The sequence below is a fragment of the Drosophila grimshawi genome, unplaced genomic scaffold, assembly GCF_018153295.1.
Source record: "Drosophila grimshawi isolate 15287-2541.00 unplaced genomic scaffold, ASM1815329v1 contig_1377, whole genome shotgun sequence".
Lineage (NCBI taxonomy): Eukaryota > Metazoa > Arthropoda > Insecta > Diptera > Drosophilidae > Drosophila > Drosophila grimshawi.
Window position 1 is genome coordinate 15,369,719 of NW_025062900.1, and position 24,091 is coordinate 15,393,809.

At 41.6% G+C, this 24,091-nt stretch overlaps 2 protein-coding genes across 4 annotated transcripts; both read right to left on the bottom strand.

The window, feature by feature from the left end:
• Positions 1 to 661: 661 nt before the first annotated feature.
• LOC6562384 (myosin-1) lies at positions 662 to 20,872 on the bottom strand. 3 transcript variants are annotated; one of them, XM_032736460.1, is made up of 9 exons: positions 20,826 to 20,872; positions 12,123 to 12,506; positions 11,838 to 12,055; positions 6,677 to 6,993; positions 6,105 to 6,611; positions 4,711 to 5,415; positions 2,234 to 3,914; positions 1,998 to 2,167; positions 662 to 1,552 (listed from the first exon to the last, which is right to left on the bottom strand). In XM_032736460.1, the coding sequence occupies exons 2-9, from the start codon at positions 12,464 to 12,466 to the stop codon at positions 1,157 to 1,159; spliced, it is 4,338 nt and encodes a 1,445-aa protein (XP_032592351.1). In that variant the 5' UTR covers positions 12,467 to 12,506; positions 20,826 to 20,872; the 3' UTR covers positions 662 to 1,156. The 3 variants fall into 3 exon arrangements, with proteins under 3 accessions (XP_032592351.1, XP_001988056.1, XP_043070541.1); XM_001988020.3 differs by lacking the exons at positions 11,838 to 12,055; positions 12,123 to 12,506; positions 20,826 to 20,872 and adding an exon at positions 9,521 to 10,200 and having other exon boundaries at positions 665 to 1,552; XM_043214606.1 differs by lacking the exons at positions 11,838 to 12,055; positions 12,123 to 12,506; positions 20,826 to 20,872 and adding an exon at positions 7,095 to 7,126 and having other exon boundaries at positions 665 to 1,552.
• Positions 20,873 to 21,441: 569 nt separating this feature from the next.
• On the bottom strand, positions 21,442 to 23,614 carry LOC6561933 (zinc finger protein 271). The gene has a single exon (XM_001988018.2). The coding sequence runs from the start codon at positions 23,398 to 23,400 to the stop codon at positions 21,520 to 21,522; it is 1,881 nt and encodes a 626-aa protein (XP_001988054.1). The 5' UTR covers positions 23,401 to 23,614; the 3' UTR covers positions 21,442 to 21,519.
• Between the last annotated feature and the right edge of the window lie 477 nt (positions 23,615 to 24,091).

Here is a 24,091-nt window from a genome sequence, read left to right on the forward strand (position 1 = left end):
TATTTGGCCAAACTAATAAATGGCTGTGCACTCTGGCAATTATTCTACGATATTGATAAGGCAAATTACAGATTTAATAAGCGGCAAGGGATTAATAATCAAACTCTATATTGCGAAAGCATATAAAGCAAATATCTCTCATTGTACGATAAGTAGTGTGATTTTGATCAAAAGGTTGTAAAACCCAAATCAAAATAGCTGGGTAAAGAGGGTAGAGAGATCAATGTATATTATTTCAATTGGAATGCTCTGCCCTTTAAATTGTGGCTTTTATTGCTATTGGAAATCGATGTGTATTGATATTTGAGAAAAGGGACAGTTAAACAAGTAAACTTGATCTGCCCAAAATGATATATTATATTCCGTTGGAAATAATTGTATTTGCCTAAGTACACCTCAGTTTGTCTTCCCGTTTTGTAGAAATATATTTTTAACAGCTGTGTTCAGGGTACATCGTAGTCGAGCTCACTCGACTACAACATTCTTACTTGTTCTATTATGTTCTATTCCATATGTCTCGCATAAACACATATTTTGTTATTCTGGTATTTTATATTTTTGTTTAATGTATAAGGGATTGCTGCAATATATACATATACTTATATTTCTATAGTATATGCACGTCTACCACAACAAATGGCCAAATGCAAAGTGTAAAATCAAGAAATCGTACAACTACACACATATGTACTAATTTATAATTATAGTTTACTTAACTATGTATTTATAGCAGGCTTCGTCGTCTGCGAATGAATAACAATAAGAAAAAACCGCCAGTTTGATTTCTCTTTATTTCGATTAATGATGAATCAATCCTTAAGTGTGTCAGGCATGAATATGATATGAATACTAATTGCATTTATTACTTTATAATAGTAGTAGTATTTATTATAACGAAATCTTAGAGCATATTTTTATTAATATTGGAAGAACTCACTTGATTGGCACTGGAAGCTACAACCTATCGTTAAATGGATAAGCACACAAAAATAATACTACGAAACGTAATCTTAAATCAAATTACATTGTTTTGACAATACTCAGGGGTAAGCACAAACTGTTTCTGTCCTCGCAAATCTCCTTTAATTATATTTACAGTCTTCGATCCAGTGATTGATGCCCTAAGAGCACCTGAGTTAGTTGATAACTCTGTGTATCAAATTTTGACCCCATTTGGCTGCCCAGTCGTCATCGAAGCGGGTGGAATGGTCATGTTGCAGTTGTTGCTGGTGGCATTATTGGTGGATGCAACTGTTTGGCCAGATAGTTCCATATACTGGAAGGGCACCAGATAGCTCTGACCCTTGTGCTCCACTATCAAATGACCCCGTCCACTGGAGGCACCCACGACCGTTACGGTCTCGCCTTTTTTCAAGTGCTGCAGCTCGTTGGATGTGGCCTGTGGTGGAGTTGGCTGGAGGGCTGCTGACGGATTAGCGACGGCATCCTCGGGAAAATTCATTTTCATGATGCGACTTTGCGGATAGCCGAGCTTCTTCGAATTGGCTGTGATGGTGTATGCCCGTGAGGGAGGAACGGGTGGCGGGCGTTCCTGCAAGCGACAAGCACAGAGAGCATTGTTATAAAAGCGGTTTACATATATGACATATAGAATATACAATATACAACATAACAGTCGGTTTAATTGAAAAGGAAAAAAGGCAGCAGGCAGCGAGCACCAGGATTAAATGCACAATGGTCACTTTAATTCAATCTTTGAAATTCTTTAGAGAGTATTCAACTGGGTATGGTTTGTGAAATCAGGTCAGTAAAGTTAGCTTCTATTTGTGTACAGGTGATTACAGGTTATCTTCTAGTCGAGTATTCAAAATTTAATTAGACAGTATATTAGGTACTATAATAAACAATTGTTTCCCATCTTATTCCACTGTTTCCATGTTTCCCCGCACAAACAAAAGCCTTGCTGATGGGCAGTTTGTGGTTTTGGTTTGCGGTCATCATTGTACGAGGGACAATGGCAAACGCTGGGCACTTACCAAATCTAATCCGAAAAGAGTACATGTTTGCTGTAAAATCTTCTGGTCGCATTTCTCATGTGGATCGGGTGGCGGGGTGCCGGCAATCGGCTGAGGTCGTGGCCGGGTCACAGTGCCAACAATGCCGGGACTTGTATTGAGATTTGTGGATTTTGCAGACAGGCGAGGAACTAAAAGAAAGATGAATTTATTTTAGACCAGAAAATCAATGAAATGCAATTGTAATTCGAACTCACCCGTATTGGGAGCAGCTGCAGCAACCGCTGCCAAAGCTGCCATCGCAGCTGAAGTTGCCTTTCCATTCGGATTGTTGTGAGCACTGGCGAGCTTGGCACAGGAATTGGCGATGGCTGGCAGGGCAGAGATCAGACCAGCATCGATGGCACACGGACGCTTCAGGCTGTTGCCCATCTTCTTGCGCCAGCACCAGCCACGCCATGTTGCCTGCATCCGTGTGGCGCTCTTGTGCCTAATCTCGGTGCGCAGGTGCTCCAAATGCTGGCGTATGCCCTCGCTAATGAACACATGACGCTTGCCCGGCGCCCATGCCAATGTCACAGAGCCATCCAGAACCGGTGGCTGCTCAATGCCCATGGCATATTGCAGTATCAGCTGGCAATCCTCGAGAGCTTTGTCTTCGATGCGTCGCAGCAGCCGGAACGGAGCCAGCATGCGATAGCGTGCATTAAACTGCTTGAAGCGCATCCGATGAGGAAAACCAGAGGCCATCAGATTCACCGTCTCCAGCACCTGCAGTGATCTTATCTGACGCACCACCGTCGCCCGCTCGAATCTGCCCGCCTGCTCCGACGTGTTGCTGCGGATGCAGCGGACAAAATGTGGCCGGGCATGGACTAAAGTTCGCAGCAAATTATCCAGCCGGGTGTGAAAGTCTTGGGTCAGTGTGGATACCGGCTCATCCCCATTAAGAAGGTCCGAGTGCGAGGTGGGTGAGATGCGAAAACTAAGGCCCCTCGGCACCTGCTGCTGGGCATACAGCGCCTTTAACTCCGAGCCAAACAGATGCGTGGCAAATCCGAAATTGCAGCTATGCTTGTAGAATACGGCAACCAGATCATCGGGCACCACATCCCGATTCGTGTCCAGGAAATCAGTGGTGTCGTACTCCACCCGCCCCGCAAAGTGTCGGATGGCAAAGAGACGCGGATCATCCGGCTCTGTGGCAGTTCTTGGCTCCAGGCGGGTGGAGCAGCGATGCTGTACCTTCAACTTGGTCACATAGTTCTCGGCTGTGCCCCGCACCGAGCACTCCATATCCAGGAGGCTGAGCAGTCCTGTGCGCAGCGACGATATCAAATCGATGCATGGCACATTGTCCACATAGTCCACCTCCGTGTCACAGACGATGCCCTCATCCCGGCACGACTCCACCGACGACTTGAAGATGTGTGTATTGTAGAAATGCTGCATTGTCTCCGCACAGAGATTAATGCACAAATGCTCCAGCTGGGCATGCGGCGATGGCTCCTCGAAGCCAAACATATCCAGTATACCAATGAACCCATCCGTTGCATGCCGCACAGCATTATTCAAAGCAGCCATCGACTTAGAGCCAGCATTCCCACCGCCAATGGTCGATGCATGCTGGGATGCAGCATCCGCCTGATTGTGCACCGACTCATTGGAGTCTGAGCTCAGCGTGCCCAGAGTGGACCCGAGTCGCTTCAGGCTGTTCGCTCGCCTCACAATCGTTGCAACCAGGCGGCAGTAGAGCGCCTTGGCCAAGCAGTCACGCGTCATGTTCGCATCCCCATCGCCGCACACAGACTTCACCAGCTGGCCTCGGACATTGTGGGTGCGTGTGGTCAGACCGCGGAAGAGAGCCGCCGGCGGCACTCCCAACAGACTGGCAACCGAATTGAGTTCAGTCTCGCCTTTCACATCTACCTCGAGGCCCTGTGCAAAGTTGAATGTGACGAAACAAATATAATAAAATACAGTTCAGTTAAAACAATACATCAAATTGCAATTTTATTCTACAAAACACAAATGTCTCCAAGCTAACTAAAATATTAAAAGAATCCTATTGATGCTCTGAATACTAGTAACCATTTTTATTAAGGTTCCATCACTTTATTGACAGAAAATAAATCCAAGAAAATAAAAGCGAAAATTGATTTATGTTGACAAAATACGATTTCTTGCTCAGCGTTACATTAAAGTTTCGTACATGAATTTTCAGACGTAAATTACCCGTAATCAAACATCAACGCAAGAAATTAAAAAGTTCTGTCGAGAAAAATCCGCTGGCAATTGTACCCGCGTCTTTTCGCACACAACAACAATGGCAGATTGACGCTCTAACCGAAACGCCATCTCAGCATCGCTGGACTTGTTAATCCAAAGCAAATAAGTGCATAAGCCAAAACTTAAGTTAAGTTGAAAGCTAGGTGACGCCACTGTGTAATTCTGTCGGAATTAACAACAGATGGTGGTATGTCCAAAAATGACTCCATCTATTGGAATACTGATAAAAATATATTGTGTCAAGGTTACGATATTGAAAATTTAAATTGAAAGCTAGGTGGCACCACTGCACAATTCTTTCGGAATGAGCAGAATAAGATGCCAATTTTACGATATTGAAACTCACGATATTGATATTTCTAAGTTAGCAAATTTGTTTGACTAAAAAAACTGAACAGATTCGAAATTGATCGAAAGATGTAGGGAAAAAATGAAAATGACATACCCCGCCATCGATAAACTGAACGTTGCCGAGCAATAGCACAGCAGCGAGTACACGAACCACATCCAGAAAGGGTATTCCCAAAATGCCCAAGCAGGTCTTCCAGGCCTGAAAACGCACAGCGTCCTCCTGTTCGTTCTGGGCGATGTCGCCGCGCAAATAACGCAGATTTGTCGGCGAGTAGCCCTCAAGATGCAGTTTCTGTCGCTCGTCGCGACTCAGCCCAGCTAGCAGCTGGTAGAAGATGTGATAGTTCTTCTCCTTGGGCAGGGGCCGAATGACGCGTGTCTGGTCCAGGAAATAGCAGTGTATCTTGGTGCGATAGAGTGCGCCATCCGTCACCTGCACCTCGATGAACTGGCCAATGCGACTCGACTCCGAGTTGGTTGTCGTCTTCGCGGATCCCAGGGAGCGCAGCACAGTAAAAGCAGCAGCCAAATGCTTAAATGCATCTGTCTCCGGTCCACCGCCGGCAATAGCAAACAGCTGGCGAAGCATCAGCATCGCATTTGCCGTCTTCCCGGCGCCACTCGTGCCCGAAAGTATGATGGCCTGCGGATAGCCCGTCTCGCTCTGCTGACGCACTGCCTCCTGCACGATCTTCTGCAGTTGAGGTGCTAGCGGCAGATCGCGCGTAGAGGTCAAGGTCAGTGGATTGCCCACATCCAAATAGGGATTGATCGAGAGCAGAATCGGTCCCACATTCGTCTGCAACACAAAGTAAATGCAAAAATATTTAAGTTTCTTTTACTCTGCAATTGAAGTTCGCCCATTAATTAAAGCACTCAAACTCTGGTCAGACATGTCGCACCTTCTCGTCTTACATACTTAAATACAGTCGGTAATGTCGGTGGTTTGATCGTTGCCGACACTCGAGCACAGCTCGCTTACTGTTAGATTCACTTTTAGCTGTACACATCAATTAGCTGCCTCCGGCATTGCGAGCAATGGGAGCAATGAGAGCAATGGGAGCAGACAATTCACAGACTGTGCTCGCGTTTGTCTATCAATTATTTTAATAGTTTGTCATTAAATTAAATTTCCGCTTGCAGTCGCTGCAGATTAACTGTTAATTTCGACAAGTACAGAGTTGTGGACATCGCTAAATTGACCATTGTAAGTAGCTTGTAGCAATTTCTACCAGATGCTAGATCCGGAAATTGTTCAATTAGTGTCGCTTCTATTGCCGGGAGTATCGAAAGCAACGGGTTTTCCTGGGGGTTTATTGCCAACAGAGAGGACAACATGTTGGACCATAGAATAAAATTCTTATTTTAAAATCGTTTTACATAAGCGCAAAACTGCTAATTTGAATCTTCTCTTCGAATTCTCAGATTGATAATAGTTTGAATTCTTCCATCCAAAAATTTCTTCTTTACTGGTTTGATGGCACTTACGAAATAACGCTGTTCGCTGAAGCGGGCCTGGAGCGTGTGCATAACGGCATGTTCTGTTAGTGGGCCAGCCAGATGGATCAGGTCCTGCATATCCTTGGGCGGACGACCAGTTGAATGCAACTTGACACCAGCGCCAGCAAAACCAAAGCCGAACGGCAATGTTTTCACACTCTGGCAAGGATTAACATGCTTGGCTGAGGGGAACTGAAGGCAATGCTGCTGCTGATGCTGTTGCTGGGAAGCCACTGATGCCGCCAGAGCTGTTGCAGCAGAGGAGCGCATGGGCAGCGTGTGGGAGCTGGAGCTGAAGTTGAGGCCGTGTGGCAGAGGTGCCGGCGGTAACAAACCGTTGCCATTCAGACTCGCACTGTTGCTCTTGTGGTGGCTCAACGAGGACTTGTCGCCCAGCTGATGCGGCAGCGGATGCGGAATGGATGTATTTCTCGCCGAGATGATGGCACCCGAGCCGGAATTACTCGGCAACGTTTGGCTGAAGTTGTACGAATGCTGTAATGGCAATACAAATTCACAATTTAGTATCGAAATTTGTATTTTTCAAAAAAGTAACTCACTTTGGGCAGTGTGTGTTGCCCATTTCCGTGCTGCTGCAATGCATTCGCTAAAAGTCCGCCGGAGCCCAGATTTAAATTCGGACTGGATGCATTCAAATCGTAATTGGCTGCTTTGGCGCCACCACTACCACCACCACCACCAGAACCGGCATTAGCAGTACCAATCGCAACGCCTCCAATGCTGGGATGCTGTGCATCATTGGTCCGACCTTGAACCTGACCCTCCACATGGAGACGATTGCGCATGACCAGCAGCTCAGTGCTTAAGCTCTTGAGCCGCTGCTGCAGATGCACTGCCTCATTGGACGATGATGCATCTGAAAGTGGCAAAGACATATACGTAGTCATTATTTTATAGTATAAAGAATGTATTGATACCCAGTGAAAAATGTTACAACTGAAAAGTAGAAATGCAAACCTTTTATTGACATTTATACGAATAGCTTCGATTCAGAATTTAGAAATAAACGAGAGGATTTCCACTTAAATGCTAAATCTGCTGTTAAAAACGATGCTGTATTTATATATACAAATAATTTAAGAAAATGCTATCATGTTATTTAGAAATGATATCCGCACTTTGAAGAGAAACAAATCTATTTCAATTTATCGATTCTGGGGCATATTTTATTAGAGCTAAAATAAAACGTTTATTCATGCAAATTATGCACACATTAAAACAAGACAGAAACCTAATCTTTTTCTAGCCTCAAAATGATTCATTCTGATAGCCTTAATCAAAACAAAAATGAGTCTCTTGGCACTAGTTTTAGCCGGAGTTCAATATCAAGATATTGAAATTAAATTTCGATTTGTAGGCAATTTTAAATAAAAGATTAGTATTTAAATTTGAAAAATGAGCATAGGCTTATAGCTATGTAGTAAATAACAAAATGAATAGGAACTGAGCGAATGTTTGTCTCTATTTGTTGGTTTTGGCTAACACACACACACACACACACGCATTTTGTTTAATTATATTTATAATTAACAACTTTATCCATCAGCGGATTTATTCACACCAATTAATTTAGTGTTGGCTGACAAAACTTTGTGCTCTTAGATTGTGACATCCATTTACCAATTTACAAAATAACAACATGGAAAAGACGCAATTTACATAAAATGTTAATGAACCAATTTCGCTAGCAATCAAAAGAACGCGCCAAGATAAAACAGAAATCGTCGGCAGGTGCCAAGCAGAAGATAACAACGAAATGAAATGAAGGTAATAAGAAACATCAGTGAATCGATGCTAAGGCAGATGCTAAAAAATGATTATTATAGAATCGGGCAAGCTTTCGAAAGTGGTGACAAAAAAGAAAAAAGAAAAACACGCGACTCAAAGCTATGAGAAAAGGTCTTTCCAGATATTCTAGAGTCAGCTACAACGCACAACGCCAGAAAACATCATAAAAGAGAAAAGCAAACCTGTAAAAGTACTAATCTAATTGGGCATTTTAAAACTTGCCACAAAAGATATTACAAAAGTGATTTTGAATCGAAATAGAGACAAGCCAACAAGAGACGCCAACAGGCCAACATTCAACATTCAACCAACAACAACAACAACATCAACATAAAAACCGATATAATTGATGGCGGAAACCAGTTTGGCTTTTAAGCTGCACACAAGAAAAGTAAGGTAAAAACACAAAATTTTGTTTTGATTTTTATACCCTAACTGTGGAAATATGTCGAATAGCTTTGGCCTTAGAATGTATTCTACTTATAAATGTATATTTAATAAATATAATCAAAATGGTGAACTAATTTGTAAATTAACTTTAAGGTGTTAAATAAACTTAATTGGTATTTTATCAAATAACATAATTAATTACATTTTACTATACGATACTTGATAAAATTGAAAGATTCCCACTTAAGAGCATCAAATCAACGGCTTCTTAAGCATTCCAAATATGTCTTTCATATTCGGACAATGTTTTTTGCATGTAGAAAAAGGTTTAAGTCCGAATCGGCAGCAGCAGCAGCCTAAGAAATTTTCTTGGAAGCTGAAATCAGCGTGCAACTCAACAGAGTTCAGCACTAAAGAGCAGACAACAAAAAACAACACCAACTGGACCCCAACGACAACGACGACGTCGACGTAGACGACGACGACGACGACGACGGCAACACATTTAAAGATTTCAACGGCGTTGTGTTGGCGGCATTGCCTGGAACCAAAACTGGTCACCAATGGGCTGGCGGAGATGGGAAGCGACGAAGCTGATGGTGGGCAAATGTTGCAAGCCAAACAGACACAGACACCTATACCACCATACAGCTGCTCGCCAGCTACAAGGGACCCATATAAGTACATATTCATCTATATGTATGTGCAGGTACTACATTGAGTTGTTGTTGTTTTATGTGGATGGCAACAAATATTAATATAATAATAGGTAGCTGCATTAAGCATGGAGTTGTCTTCAGTTTCGAAAATAAAAGTCCGCTCCCCTATATGGGATAGTTCAGAATAGTAAAAACAATAATGAAAAAAAGTTCATCAACTAGCAATATATCACTTCATAATAAAATGAATCTGTTTAGCGCTTGTTGGGATTGAATTCCAAGTATTACAATCTTATAATTGGCTCTCTTTGTACACAAAAGTGTATTAATCATTTGACAGAGTTCAAAGATCTTAAACAATCAAGAACACCGCTTTTAACAAGACAATAAGCGTTTTAAACAAAAGAGGGCATAAATTGAATACTCTAGAACGCAGCAGCAAAATCAGCAACGAAACAAAAGACTTAGGCGACAAACTTGAAATGACTCAACTTAGTTCTTTGTTTTTGTTTTGTTTTCGTCAATATCCTTTTGGCCGGAACTTACCCTGCAGCTTCTTCTCGGTCTCCCAAAATTTTTGCAATTCGGTGAAATATTTATCCAGTATGAAGACTTTTGACAGGCCCAATGTGGCCATCGTAGATGCACATTTGTGTGGCCAGCAGAGAACGAAACCAGCTGCAGTTACTGCTAATTTCAACTGCAAAGCTCGCCAAAAACGAGTTGCGACCTGCGATTTCAAATGCGAGTTTTTCTTGATTTTTTGGTTGTTTTTATTTTTTATTTATTCGTTTTTTTTTTGTTTGGCGACTGATACGACAAAAAGGACGAGAAGCGAGCTGCTTCGGCACCGGCGACGACGATTTTCTTATTTGAATAATTTCGTATACACAGATACACAGCATAAAACACGCCCGAGCAAGCGAACAGGTTTTCTGCACACAGGCACCTCCAAGGAGACAGACACTGACCAGGTATATGTGTGAGTGTGAATGTGTGTTCGTATCTGTGTATCTGTGCCTATGGAATACAAACTGGCCCTGCAGCCGTGGCTACTTTTTGGCTGTGCAGCAAGCAGCAAGCGAGCAGCAAGTGAAGCACACAACAAAATAAATAAACAAGCAAAAAGAATGCAGAAGGGCAGCAGCCAAATCACTGAACAACTCTGCACTCTTCTTTCGCCTTGTTTCTGTCTCTCAGATACTATTCGGAGTTTTGTTCTCGTTTTTCCTTTGCGTTGCTTCTTTGTGTTATTATTATTTCTATTATTATTATTATTAATAATATTATTATAGTTGTAATTATTTATGTAGCTTAGTTGCGCGCGCCTACTTTGTGCAGACTTTTTATTTTTCGTTGGTGTTATTTTTTCATTAATTTATTTATTATTTTTTTGTTTTTTTTTTTTTGAGAAAAACGAGTTAGCAACTTCAACTCGCAGACACGCAAAGCTGAAAAGTGCCCGTACTCGGAGTAGATGCTTAGATACCTTCAAGGTACACACAAACACACACACACACAGACACAGATACAACACGCAGAGAAACACGTTCATACATACATATGTACTTTTATATGTATGTAATTACTTTTACATAGCTTGCCAGAAAGCATAAAATATGTTTAAGGCAGTCACTTTCAAATTTTGCATCTTGAGATTATTTTCTTTTTCAATAATATTGAAACACTGGCGTATTTTCTATTTGGCTAAACGATCGTTTCATTTGAATATCTTTTCAGGCACCGATTCATAAAATGATCAGCCGCCGACTTCACTTGCACGCTCCCAGGCCACTCCGCAGACTGATCGCTGCGATGGAAGCGAACTTCGCTCCGGACAAACGATCGTTTTTCTGCCTCTCTAATATAATTACGCTCTCTGCTGTGACTCTCTCGTGCTCGAGCTCAGGTAAATTTGTGTTCAGCAGGTAAAAGCCAGAGGTATATACATATATATATATATATATATATTTATTTTTTTTGTTAGTTTGTATAGCTCTGTGTCTGTGCAGTTGCTCAAATATGGGGTCAAGTGTTTGAACTATGCGCCTCTCCTCTCCTCTGGCTCCTCTCCCGCTCTTCTCTCAGGCTCTTTTACACATTTACTGCTCGCGTGTTAATTAGTGTTGATTGCTTATTGTTTATTGTTGATGCTGCATTTCACAATTCCCACATCAATTCCATTGCAGTTTGCCACCCGTTGCATTTAACATGCTTCTTTATTTTACGTTTTTTTTTCATTTAATAATCAAACACGATTGGTAAAACACGATTTGTCTAACAAACCATTTTTCCATCAAACATTCATTAATAAGATGTGAATAATTTATAAACTAAGACTCTAAAACTCAATCGGAGGCTTAACTGTCTGAAAGCAAGTTTATCAGTGGTTTATGTTGCCAAGTTCGTGACTCAAGCTGTGGAGCATATATGGATATTTGCGATATGAACATTGCGCAGAACCAATATTCACTTTACACTATAGAGACAGAGTACAACAATTAAATTAACGTTTATTTTTTCCAGCACGATCGTCTATCATGGACACAAGCCAAATCGCTACATCGAAGACATGAACCAAAAGCGGTTTTTAGCTTCGATGGTTGCCTTATCAGACTTAATTCGCCTCGCTGCAAGCTCAATTCGCTGCAACACAACCTTAAAACTGAAATTCGCTGCAAATAAAATGCATACAGTCGAAAATATAAGAAATATAATTAAATTGCTCTTTTAGAGTTTCTATTGTACTACATTTAAAATGAACCTACGAAATATAATATATATAGTAAAACATTTGCTCAAGTCTATCTACTATCTCCCAAAATTTATACCTAAATAAAATCAGCTGTGTACAAAATCTTACCAGTTATATTTCCTGTGGTTCTGTTGCATGTTTTTTTCCGCTTGGCTACTGGTAGTGTATAAATAGCTGAGAACTTTGTGAAGCGCTCAACGACACCGATGACTTTATTGGCAGATAGCACCGAAGATTCCACTTCCTTGGAGCCCCCCGTTAACTCCGCATCCGCTTTGTCCACAATTGGCGACGCTTTACTTTGCTTCGGCGAGGAAGTGGTTGTGCTACAAGTTGGGAGCAACGAGTGATGAGTCTTGCCAGAAAACAATAATTGATGTATAAACCACAAACCTGACTGCCTTGTGGTACTGGCAGAAGAAGTCGGGGCGCATGCGATGCCGGCAGAGAAAATCTTCGCACAGCCGCAACACATCCTCGCAATTCTCGCTCTCGCTGGGCGCCTCTTCTCTCGGTCCACTGGGTGTGGATGAGTCGAGTGTAACTTCCTGGTCGTCATTTGCAGGCTGGGGACTGTAGAGAAATGTGGGCAGGGATTCGCCAACGAAGTCGGGAATGTGCTCAAAGAAGTCAGCGGTCCGGTCGTAGCTTCTGCTGCTGGCGCTAGAGCTCTTGGAGCGCGTCTTGGTCAGATGTCGGCCCACGTAGTCGGCGTACGTCTGATCCGGCAGCAACATAGCATAGCATCATCTTGCGTGACCCATTAACCGAAGAGATCTGCAACCAAATGCAACAAATGAGTTGGACACGAAAGTCAATCGCGACATCAATTCGCATTTTAATTGCTTTTAAATCAAGCGTCCAACAGTTGCCCGTCACTTGCGGCTTGCGGCTTGGCCTGGTTGCAGGTTACAAGTTGCAATATCTGCTGCGGTGGCTTCCATGTTTTCGTCTGCATCTGCACGCCCATAAACCTGTCAGTTTATTGGCGTTTATTACCACGATTAGCGTGACCATGACGAAGGTGACAGACGCAGACGCTAATGCCTTTTACTGCATGTGCACCTGACGGGATTCACATTTCCCGCAACAGCGTGCCAAAGCTATACCCGCTTCCAACCGGGGATCATCGCTCAAGCTCCAGAGAATATTGGGCAAAATTAATTTTTTAGCTTGTTGAGTAGTCAAAAATCAGACAGAATTCCTTTCTGAATGAATCTTACATAATAATGTGGAAGAGCCTTCAAAATATATCGCAGGAATTCGAAAATAGTTATTGTGATTTTATTATTGTTAATATTAATTTGTAAATAAGCAAAATAATAAGTTTTATTTATCAGTAAACTTAAATATGAAATGCATTATATTTTGTTTACTTTCAAACCAAATCATATGTTTGAAGTAGTTTAAGAGGGGTTGTCCTTGCAGTAAAATACTGACTACGCCCATGGCAGACCATCAATCGACAGGAAACAGGCAGCCGGCAGCCGGGGCAGTGTCAGTGGCAGATAGATGAGTTGCCAATCGGAATGAGACACAATATTTATGCCACACTTTGCTCATGCTGTTGGTGTGGTCCCTCCGTCTCGCTGTTAGACTAGGCACCAAGAGGACTTTTACTGTCCGCAATTAACTCAAATGTTTGTCATAAAATGTTGCAAGTGTGGTTGCGATAGTCATGCGACCACCACGAGCCGATGATGCCTGTGCTGCCTATGCTGCCTCTCCAGTTGCTGGTATCCCCGGCATAGACATTTTTCAGTGTCAACGCAGCGGGCGGCACCGTTTGAGTAGTCATAGAATGCCAGACTCACCGATATCTGAGCCACTTCCACATACTTGCGGTTTATTATGGCTAAGAACCAAGAACTGCATGCGATTGCTGCGCTTCTGTGCTGACGCCTTCTAACTGGCCATCTAAGTTTCTGCTGTTTATAGAACAGTGCCGAAAAGTAAACTACCCCAATATTTGTGTATATCCAGAAAACTTCATTGGAAAAGAAAAAATTACCTTTTTGCCAACCTTTAAATACCATGTCAGAATAGAGATCCCCTAAAGAAAAATCACAAACTTTATCAAGATAGCTGCAATACTGGAGTACCATTTAAAATACATTTGTGTGGCCTTTTAAAATATAACATGTACGTATACTTAATATCGAATCCTTTTTCTATTAAATACATTTTCTATAATTTAAACAAATTGTTTATCCAATTTAATAAAAATTACTTATAAAGGTGGCTATATTTAAAATAGAATAGGAAATATAGTTCACAATCTAGTTAGTATTTCTCTTAAATTAAAGAACTGATTGGCACAAAATCAACACAATTTATATTATTTCTTTGTAATCTACTATGAATAATAAGAACAACAAATGAATTCAAATAAAAATATAAAGGCAAAGATATATGACTAAATATTAATTGTTGATAAAACGAATGAATGAAAAAATGCGTAACGTTCTTGCTGTATTACAGAGCATCTAGCTAACTGCAGTGATTAGCGAATAATTTAAATGCGATATCATCTGAATTCACAGGAAGGATAAATCTGTTTAGACGATGACTGTGTATTTGAGATTAGTCATGCCAACAGACAGCTTAGCAAATAGAAGCAGCATTTATTTATTGTACAATTTGGGCATTGACAATGTTTGCAAAGCGGCAAACATTTCGCCAGAATAAATTGTGCCCGTGGTTTGGAATCAGGTAGCGACATCGCATAAACTAAAATAAATCTCATAAATATGCAGTTGGGCATTCTGTGTCCCGCCTTCAGCTTCCAGCTCTCAGGTCTCAGCTGCCAGCTGCCAGCTTGAGCTACAACTGGAGTCGGACTCCAGAGCTGGCTACCTGAGGAAATGTATCTCAATATGTCCGCTAGATAGTCTCGCGGCATGCACCCAGGTACATTGTGGAGCTCAACTCAACTGAAGTTATTTATTCTAACTACGAGAACGATACAAGTTTTCCACTCAACGGGCGGGGATTTAAAACGCAAACGCTGTTGTGGGTCGTCTTGGACCATATTCCTCTTACTCGTGTCGAGGTGAAGGCTAATGTTGAACCGAGACCCACCGAGACAATGTGGGGCCTCAGCTAATTTGCATTTGTGCCAACCGTTGGCAAACAACAGCAAATCAGTCGCATCAACAGCAGCGCCTAAGATACATATGAATTAATTAGCAGCAGGCATTGAAATTCCAAATTGCGAAATTGCAGATATACGTAAGTCCTTGTACGATTGGGCAAACATTTACAATCAATTTGCACGAGCGAAACAACAAAAACAAAAAAATTGTTTTCCCAGGAAAAAGATCAGTGATCAGTGATCACAGTTGATCATAGGGTAAGTACACAAAACAAGAGAGGTATTATTATTATCATGGTCTTGGGTCTTGGTCTTGGGCGATGGCGATTCATTGCACTTTTGACTTGTACATGGAAATTACATGATTTAACTTAATTTAATAAAGAGCCAAAGGGGCCCAGCAATTCTGGGCAACTTTTCTCTACTTCTGAAGTCAAGGGATTCGCGGCTGTTGTGGCAGTCGTGTGGCATGTAGCCCGTGTAACTAGTTCGTGCTGTGGTTCTTGTGATTTACCGCGATTTGTTTGCCGCAGAGGGCAGCCCAGCCCAAGCACACACATGCCTAATAGAACAACAACAACAACAATAACAACAACATGAACAGCATCATGGTATTGCCATCGATAGCCAGGACTGACGTCGTCCATCAACGTGGTGGGTTTGCTGCCGCCGACGCCGCCAACGCCACACTTGTCAAAATATTTGCTGACACAATTAGGGACAGTTGTTGCAGTAGTGTCTTGTCTCAAGTCCAGTTTCTTGCAGTGCACAACATTTGTGCAGATCAAGAGATTTTGATTAATAGCTGGTTGTTTCGAGCCGTGGAGACGGCTATTTCCTTGCTGCCTCGATCACTTCGCGCATCCATGTCCATGCCCCCGGGCTCCAGATAGACATTGAGAAATATTTTCGCGAATCGAGTCGACAGACGAAGGCAGTCAAACTCAATGAAACTCTGCCCTAAACCTTGTTGTTGTGTTTTTTTTTTGTTGTTTTCTTCTTTTTTTTGCGTTGCATTGTTTGGATTTGTTATACCCTTGTATCGGGTATCATCAATTTGTTTTCAAGTTTGTAACGCATTGAAAGACAAGTCACAAACCAACCAATAAAGTATATATATTCTTGAGCCTAGCTTATAGTATATACATATAGCTGACATATAAACAATTGTTGGAAAGCTGACTTCTAAGTTATGCATTCGAGATAGGACCAGACATAATATAACTATTTAAATATGGATTATTCAGTAAACAGACAAACCTTAAACAGATATCAATAGAAAATTAATGGATTAAAATGAACATTTTCTTTAAATATAAATAAATAAAAATATAAATTAAACTAATTCGAACAAAAATTAGCTTAATTCCGATCTACAAGCGTATATAATCTTCGGCGTCCCTAAGATAGCCAAAGTTTCTTGTTTTTGTTTTTTTTTTTTCAGTTAATGATGTTTTGGTGTTGTTATTGTGCTGGATATATCCATAATCTGAATCTGTATCTTAGCCAACTAAGCATTAGTTTGTGCATATCTTCACAAGTCTCCAAATCGACATGACTAATGAATAATTTAATAAAAACTATTAATTTCTAATAATCTAAGCACTATTTGAGAAATAAGACGGATGCTGCATGCAAAATATAATAAAATTGAACTAATAATAGTAATAAATTAATTTTTGTCTGTTTCATCTATAAGAAAGTTATGTCAAAGATTAACATACCTTTGCAGATGGTAAAAATTGTGCTAAGAAAACCAAATCGTCATCGAGCACAATTAAAATGTCAGATGAGTGGATTGCTATTGGCTGTAACAGTGCAGTGGATGCCACATTGTCAACATTATTTATATTCGCATTCTTGTTTAACATTACAACGGAACCCTGAGTGCCACAAAATGGCAAATATCGTCACGTTTCTGGTTTTAAGGATAATTACGTCTGCATGGCTTGGAGCACCCAATGCAGTTGAACTTGCAGTTGCAGTTGCAGTTGAAATCCGAATGCGGAGAAGCCGCCCAATCCCGTCACATTCAATTTAGGAATTTTTCACAGCCATTTCGAGAAGTGCAGCTGAAAAAGTCACGACTGACTGATGCCCAAAAGGCAAAGCATCAAATAAAGATAATAATGAAAAGTCCGTATGTAGTCTGTGTTCTCAGAACAGGAAACGGAAACAGCGCTGGCTTTTCAACACCAGACCGAGTGCTAATTTATGTGGGAGTTGCAGGTCCAAAGACGAATGCTTTTTGCAGATGCACAAACACACACAAACACACACACACACACCGCAACAGAACAATTTTAATCGGAATTTAATTGCATTAGCCCAACAAGGCTGACAGCTGAGACGCAATTGTGATGAGATTGACACTCCGCACGGAGCCAACTCCAATTCCAATTCCAATTTCCAATTTCAAATCCATTTCCATTGCGTTAAATTTCTTGACGCGTGAGGGTTACGTAATAGGCCGACGATGGTGCTGCAGCAGCACCAGCGTACACTCGAATGCCAACGTGTGCAATGGACAACAACGGCTAAGGAGAGAAACGATAGATAACAAAAACTTGTCGTGTCGTATCCATTTATGTTCGCAGTGAATCAGTTAGCAGTAAAAGGCATTAAACAATTAGATGCATGTCAAAACGATTGCTGTTGTCGTTTTGAGTATTCCATTATTATGTGCACAGAATGCAACTTTAACGACAAAATATTATTATTTGACCTTAACCTTGTGATGGATGCACCCAACTTGGCCTGAAGCACCCCAACCAATTAATCGTCTGTATGCCATATCGTTGTTGCTAGAATTTTTGCTTTGATGGATGGTTGTCGCAATGGCACTCAAGGGTCAAATGTTAAATATTTTTCAAAGTGTTATTTATCAAAAAATCTTGCTTTTGAAGAGTGAGTATTTTATCACCATCGACTAAAAATAAAACAAATTGCCAACAAAATGTTCTTTTAAATCGACGCTAGACATTTTCAATGCTCAATGCAAATCTAGTCAGAAACAGAACCTAAACATAAGTTTTCAACGAGGGAGCGGCTATGTACACGTTTGACAAGTGTCTACAAAAGTGGACACCCTACAGGTATGCGGCCAGTGAAATATGCTTGCAATTTGTGCAGGTACGATAAGAAAAGTCAAATCGCTTGCAATCTCAGATATTTCTATGTGTCCATGTGTGGTTGTTTGCTGCTGTAGTCAGCTGCACACCCACAACAATCCAACGGGGCAAAGCAATTGGAGTTGGAGTTGGGGTTGGCATCAACGATCGGACAACGAAGTTGAGATGCCCTCGAGCCGAGCATCACCTGTGCATCTTTAAGGCAAAGGCTGATTTTGATTTCCAACGCGTCTCTGATTCCAATGGTTCTCCGTTGCCAACGTTCTCTGCATTCACATTCGCATTCCCATTCACGATCATATCCGAGAAGAAGTCAGCCTGTGTCTAAATTGCATGTAGGAATTTATTTCAAAGCCTTGGGATGCACCTTCCACTAATTTGTTGCTTGTCTTCACTGTCAGCCAGGCAAAGGCAAAAAGGCAGCAGGAGGCCGCAGAAGTTTCGCATCCCCGGCGGAAAAACAAAAGAAGGCATTTTTTTCAATGTCGAAATCGAGATTCGACAAACGACATACGACAAACGACATACGACATTTTCACGAGCGCAATTATGTAAATCAACTGCAGCGAAGGGTTTAAGCGGAAGCTCAAACTTATATAAGTACTTAGATGATTGTTACAAACACCTGTTATCTTATCAAACTTACACAAGTACTTAGATGTCTTAGATGATAGTTACAACAACCTGTTATCTTATCGTTAAGTAAATATTCTCATTTCTTTATCGCTGAAATAGATATTTCTTAAGTGATATCCACCCACAATTACTATAATTTCCCATATATAAATCATTACGGGTGTTACATACATTTGCCAAGGAGGGAGACACTAACAACTAATTAACACTTCCAGCTACTCTTCCACGCCTACTTTGAGGAGCGGAGCGGCTAACCGTTTGCCAGCTGAATTAATGAAGGAATTGAAGTTCGCGTGACGACATGAAGTGAGTCGACTCCAAAGTCGACGTCATCGCCACATCGAACGACACACTGCGAACGGAGGCATACAGAGGCACAGAGTCACAGCTTCAAGCGTCTTTTGGGGTACGTTGGAAGCGCAGGAACAAATGTCGTGCGAGGCAAATACATACCTCAAGAAATCACAGCCAACAGGTTTGCAGCAAAGAAAAAAAAAAAAAAACTAAAAAATGAACAACAAAAACAAAAAGCAAGAGAAAAAATTGGCATAAATGTTTATGATACAGTAAACGGATGACGACGCCGACGACGACGCCGACGACGACGACGACGACGACGACAAACTACAATGATGATGAAGACCCTGAACGGGAGTGACTGTCAGCCAAGTGGAACGTTTTAAATGAACATGTACGCGGTGTTATCTGAAGTACTCACTCCAGTACACCAGGGTCTTTGGCAAAAAGAAAGAGAAGAAGAAAGTGAATTGTTTAGCAGCTGATCAAATGCAAGCGAAACGGATGTGAAACGAAACTCTTGCAATCTTCCCATGCAAAATGCAAATGTATTTATTAATACATTTCTTTTTAGACAAACTGAATTAAATATGGAAAATAATACGCTAAGCAACATAAAAACATCGGCGATGAGGACGAAAAAACAAACAAACAAACAAGCAAACAATGAGAAGACACTGCTGACAGCTGTAAAGTGTCGTCAAGTGTCAATGCCTGACATTGATGTATTCCGATCGACAAAGCACAATTACAATAAACAATGCTGCCAATGGGACCTAGTTTATCCACCAAATCAGATTTTCACCAAGAGATTGTCTCGGCAACAATGGCAATTCCTGATCTCTCAGCAAAATGCGACCTCATTTCACTATTACTACTTTCTTGCCTTATTATTATTGAAATTAAGCAAAGCTGAGCTCCCAGAAATCAGCAAACTTTTGTTTATATATACATATCAAACCTTACAGAGGTGATAATAATTTGCTTGTTAAAAAATCCACAAATAACAGGTTCGTGTGTCCATATTTAATAGATATTACAGGCATTTGCTCAAGAAAAGAGTTTTTTTCCCATGCCAAATATAGTTAATGTTCAACAAACTGCAATCCATGACAGCAACAAATGTATGCACTACCTCCAAAAGCTTTAGGAACATTGGTCAAGGATATAAACGTAGTGCAGACAAATATGTATATGCAAATAAATAAATCATAAAAAATACAGTCCATAACAAGCTATACAAGAAGAAATAAGCATATTCTCTTCTTAGCCGGTGGTGTTAACGGCGCCAAGAGAGTGGGAGTAGTATTATATAGCAGCATATTTCATGTTAGCCTCACTAGGGCAGGTATAATAAATACTTTTTAGCGCCAACAAACTGGCTGAGCAATAGACATGTTAACGCGTTCTGTTCCGTTCAAATGCCAGCCAATTGGCCAAGTCATTTTCTACCTACTTATGCACATCTGTGCCAACAACTGATAACTTATAACTGCCAATGCCTTCTTACGTCTGCAAGCCCCGATTGCGTGTTGACCGTTTTTCACATGCATCCGATTCGGCAATAAAATTAACTTGTCGATGGCGTCGCGCAATTTATTTATGGCAGCTCAGGCACACGTCTCTTATATAAATTAGTTATTATGGATGTATTTGTAAGCACATTTCTTAGATTTTTTCTCAGAAAAAAACGAAAACTTCTCACAACGTGAACTTGTATTATTTTGCCCGAACCTTTTGCATTCAATGTTTTTTAAATGTGTTTCAATTTAAACGATTATATAATACAATATAAATATACGTAAGCAGCAATATACTTTTACTAATAATTAATTAATTAGTTGTCTCACTTTGGCACACAAGAAAGTAATTCAATTTATATGATACTAATATTTAACTTTTAGTATACAATTAGTAAGTAAACAATTTTGAACGTACACTTGCGATCTGCAAATAGTTTGCTTTTTATTTATTTTGCTCCCGGCAACTCGCGCCTGTTTTTCACGTCTTCACTCGTCGCGCTGCGCTTGTGAACTGATCTAGAGGATGAACAAACAAAACCATGGAACCGGTGCGGCAACAAAACTTACACACGCTGCCAAACTGAGCTGAGCATCGCTGAGCTTAACTGGGCTGGAGCAGCTGCGTCGCTGACGATAGCAGCAATAATGCGACACAGAAGTAGGCTGCCTCCAGCGAAGGGGTAAAACGATTAACTCGTTGTTATTGGGGGTGAGGAGCTTCAAAATTGCATGGTCAGCTTGTGTGGAACTCCCTCGTCATAAATCAGCTGGCAGTAACACAATTCCAATATATCTTCAATAAAAAATGCCATTAATCCCATAAAAGATTATATAATGCCTTTCTGCGACATCGGATTTATAATTTTAATAAAAATATTTATAATAATCCAAATAAAAAATTGGGGTATTATATTTAAGACGGCATTTAAAGTACACAATAATTTATTTTCAAAAATGTACGGAGTATAACAAGTAATTTTGGAATTCTAATTACCATAATTGGATATGCTCTCATTTCAGCGAACGATCAGTTTACAACAGAAGCATTTTATTAGAATCGATTACAAGACGATATTCTCAATTAGCATTAATAATCTTTTAACTTAGGATTAAACTCCGTTGCGCTCTTCGGGACGCGTCTCGCTGTAGAAGCCCAGATTCATGGTAGGTATCATGTTGCTATAGAAGGACATTTCGGCTGCGGAAGGCCGTACATTGGGCAGCTGGACGGGCTCTGGAACGATGGCTGGCATTGGGGCACCCGTGTGCTCGCCCATGGGATTAGCTAGCGGTACTACAGCGGCGGCAGCTATTAAAGCCTCCTGGTTGCTTTTGGCCACACTGTGCTGCAGCTCGTGCACTTTGAGATGCGTCTCCAGCTCCGCCTGTTGCAGGAAAGTGATGCAGCAAATGGCACATGTATAGCTGGGGCCATGAGCCTCCAGCTCGTGACGCTGCAGTTGCTCACGCCGATTAAAGCCCTGGCCGCACAACTTGCAGGCGAATAGTGTGTCCATGTGCAGGGCCCGATGGCGCTGCAGATCCCGCTCCCGTTGGAAGCCCCGATCGCATACATCGCAGCGGAAATTGCGCGTTACCTTCGGAGATGGTTTCACCTTAGGCTGCATCACGGGAGGCGTTTGCTGCTGAAACGGATATGCTGGTATAGCCGGTAAGGCCTGTTGGGCCGATGCATCTGGCTCCACGTACGGATGGAGTGGCAGCTGCACTTGCATCTGCTCTGCCGGCATAATCATATTTATGCGCAGGTTTTGACTTTGCTTTTGCTCGATGTCGCGCTTCAGATGCACCTGCTGATGCATCAATAGCTTGTCCTTGCGGGTGAACGAGGCGGGGCAGCGACCGCACCGGAATGGTTTCACTTCGGCATGGGAGCGCGTGTGCTTCAGCAGCTCCAGCGGTGTCTGGAATGAGCGTGGACACTGCTGGCAAACGAACGGCTTCACGCTGCTGTGGATGCGCAGGTGCTTGGTCAGGTTGGTGTTGCGCGAGAAGCTCTTAGAGCAGACGTGGCACGAGAACGGACGCACGCCCGTATGCACAATTGTGTGCTTCTTCAAGTCCGAACGTCGCACGAATCCCTTGCTGCACAGTGCGCACACATAGGGACGCTCGGCATCATGCAGCTCCTTGATGTGCGCAATTAATGCCGGACGTGTCGTCAATCTCACCTGACAGTAGTTGCAAATGTACGGCGCCGAGGCGTCGTGAGAGCCCACTTCATGCTGCTGGCAGTCCGACTGTAGGGTGAAGGCCAGATCGCAGTACTGGCAGAGGAAGGCGCTCTTTGGATGCGCATTGAATTGGACACTGGAGTCGACCGTTTGATGCACCCGCATCATCGCCATTTGGGCGGCATCCATGCCGAGAGGCATCTCTGTTTCTTCATTTTGTGCAGTTCCTCCTTCCTCATCCTCGTCGTCCCAATCCTCGTCATCGAGTTCAGCTTCACCTTCGGAGCCTGGGAATTCGTCATCACTCGTTTCGCACAGTTGCTCGGGATCCACATCGACAATGACGCAGCCTTCTTCGCCGTCCCCGAATGCAAACTCGCCAGGATTGCCGTTGAGGCCGGGTCGATACTTGGCATCCACAGCAATTATTTTCTTTAGGTTCTGCTGCAGCTCCAATTCATGCTGCTGCATGTATTGGCGTTGCTCGTAGAAGTCCCTCAATATCTCCAGGCAGTTCATACAAATGTGCTCCGGCAGGAACTCATGGCGCTCATATTTCACACCATAAACAGTCTGGCAAACATCGGCAATTATGACTTTTTCCTCTTCTGTTCTTCCTTCTTCTTCTTCCTCGTGGCCAAAGTCAACAGACGCCTCGTAAATATTCGGCGAATCTGTGGTCGATTTTATCCGTGAGTGGCACAAGCGACATCTCATTGATTCCGATATTAACTTTTGATCATTTTTCTGATCCACCTTAAGCGTTCCTACGTCGAGCGTTGTCAAATCAAGCATTTTGTTCCCGTGCGTGAGTTATAAAAATATAAATGTTGTTGATACAGCGGCATTTAAACAGCTGATAGCCGCACTGTTATTAGCAGCGACCTATGTGTAAATCTGGCTTAAATTTTTGTAAATTGACTTAAATGCAAATCTTAAAATAGCATTACAGTATTATAATAAAGCATTACAGTATCAACAAGAAATTTGGAATAATGGCTCTAAGATTTTCTTTATATTAAACGAGGGATGCAAAATGCATTGATATTCGATAACAGAACGCTCGATTACTGATTATTTAAAACTATCGATTACAGATGATAACTCTTGCCACTCATTTTTATGCTATATGTTTATTTCAAAACGATATTAAATTAAGCTTCAACTCTTCACTTACCGCATCTACTGAAATAATCCGAATTTAGTGTTATTTTCAATTATTACACTCGAACAAATAATTATAGATAGGTGGAAAATAAATTGTGACGGATTAAGTTTAGCAAGAATCGTAACGGCTGTTCAATAATCAAAAAAAGTTCGCCTGCAAAATGCATATGAATTTATATACATGTGTTAATATGCACGTTCTCTTAAATTTCCTCTTGTCTCTCACATATTTGTTTCGTTTGTCTTTTTAACTGTAGGACGAGCTGTGCTTATCTGTGCGTGAGTGCGGAATAGTGTGTAATTACAGTGTTAACTGAAG

What these genes read in the sequence shown, in the direction of transcription:
- LOC6561933 (XM_001988018.2), bottom strand. Translation starts at nt 23,400, where the DNA reads ATGCTTGATTTGACAACGCTCGACGTAGGAACGCTTAAGGTGGATCAG.
- LOC6562384 (XM_032736460.1), bottom strand. Translation starts at nt 12,466, where the DNA reads ATGTTGCTGCCGGATCAGACGTACGCCGACTACGTGGGCCGACATCTG. An exon ending in AACCACAGGAAATATAACTG is followed by an intron (nt 6,994 to 11,837) that starts GTAAGATTTTGT and finishes TGCCACTTTCAG; the next exon opens with ATGCATCATCGTCCAATGAG. An exon ending in CTCTTTTCGGATTAGATTTG is followed by an intron (nt 1,553 to 1,997) that starts GTAAGTGCCCAG and finishes TGTCGCTTGCAG; the next exon opens with GAACGCCCGCCACCCGTTCC.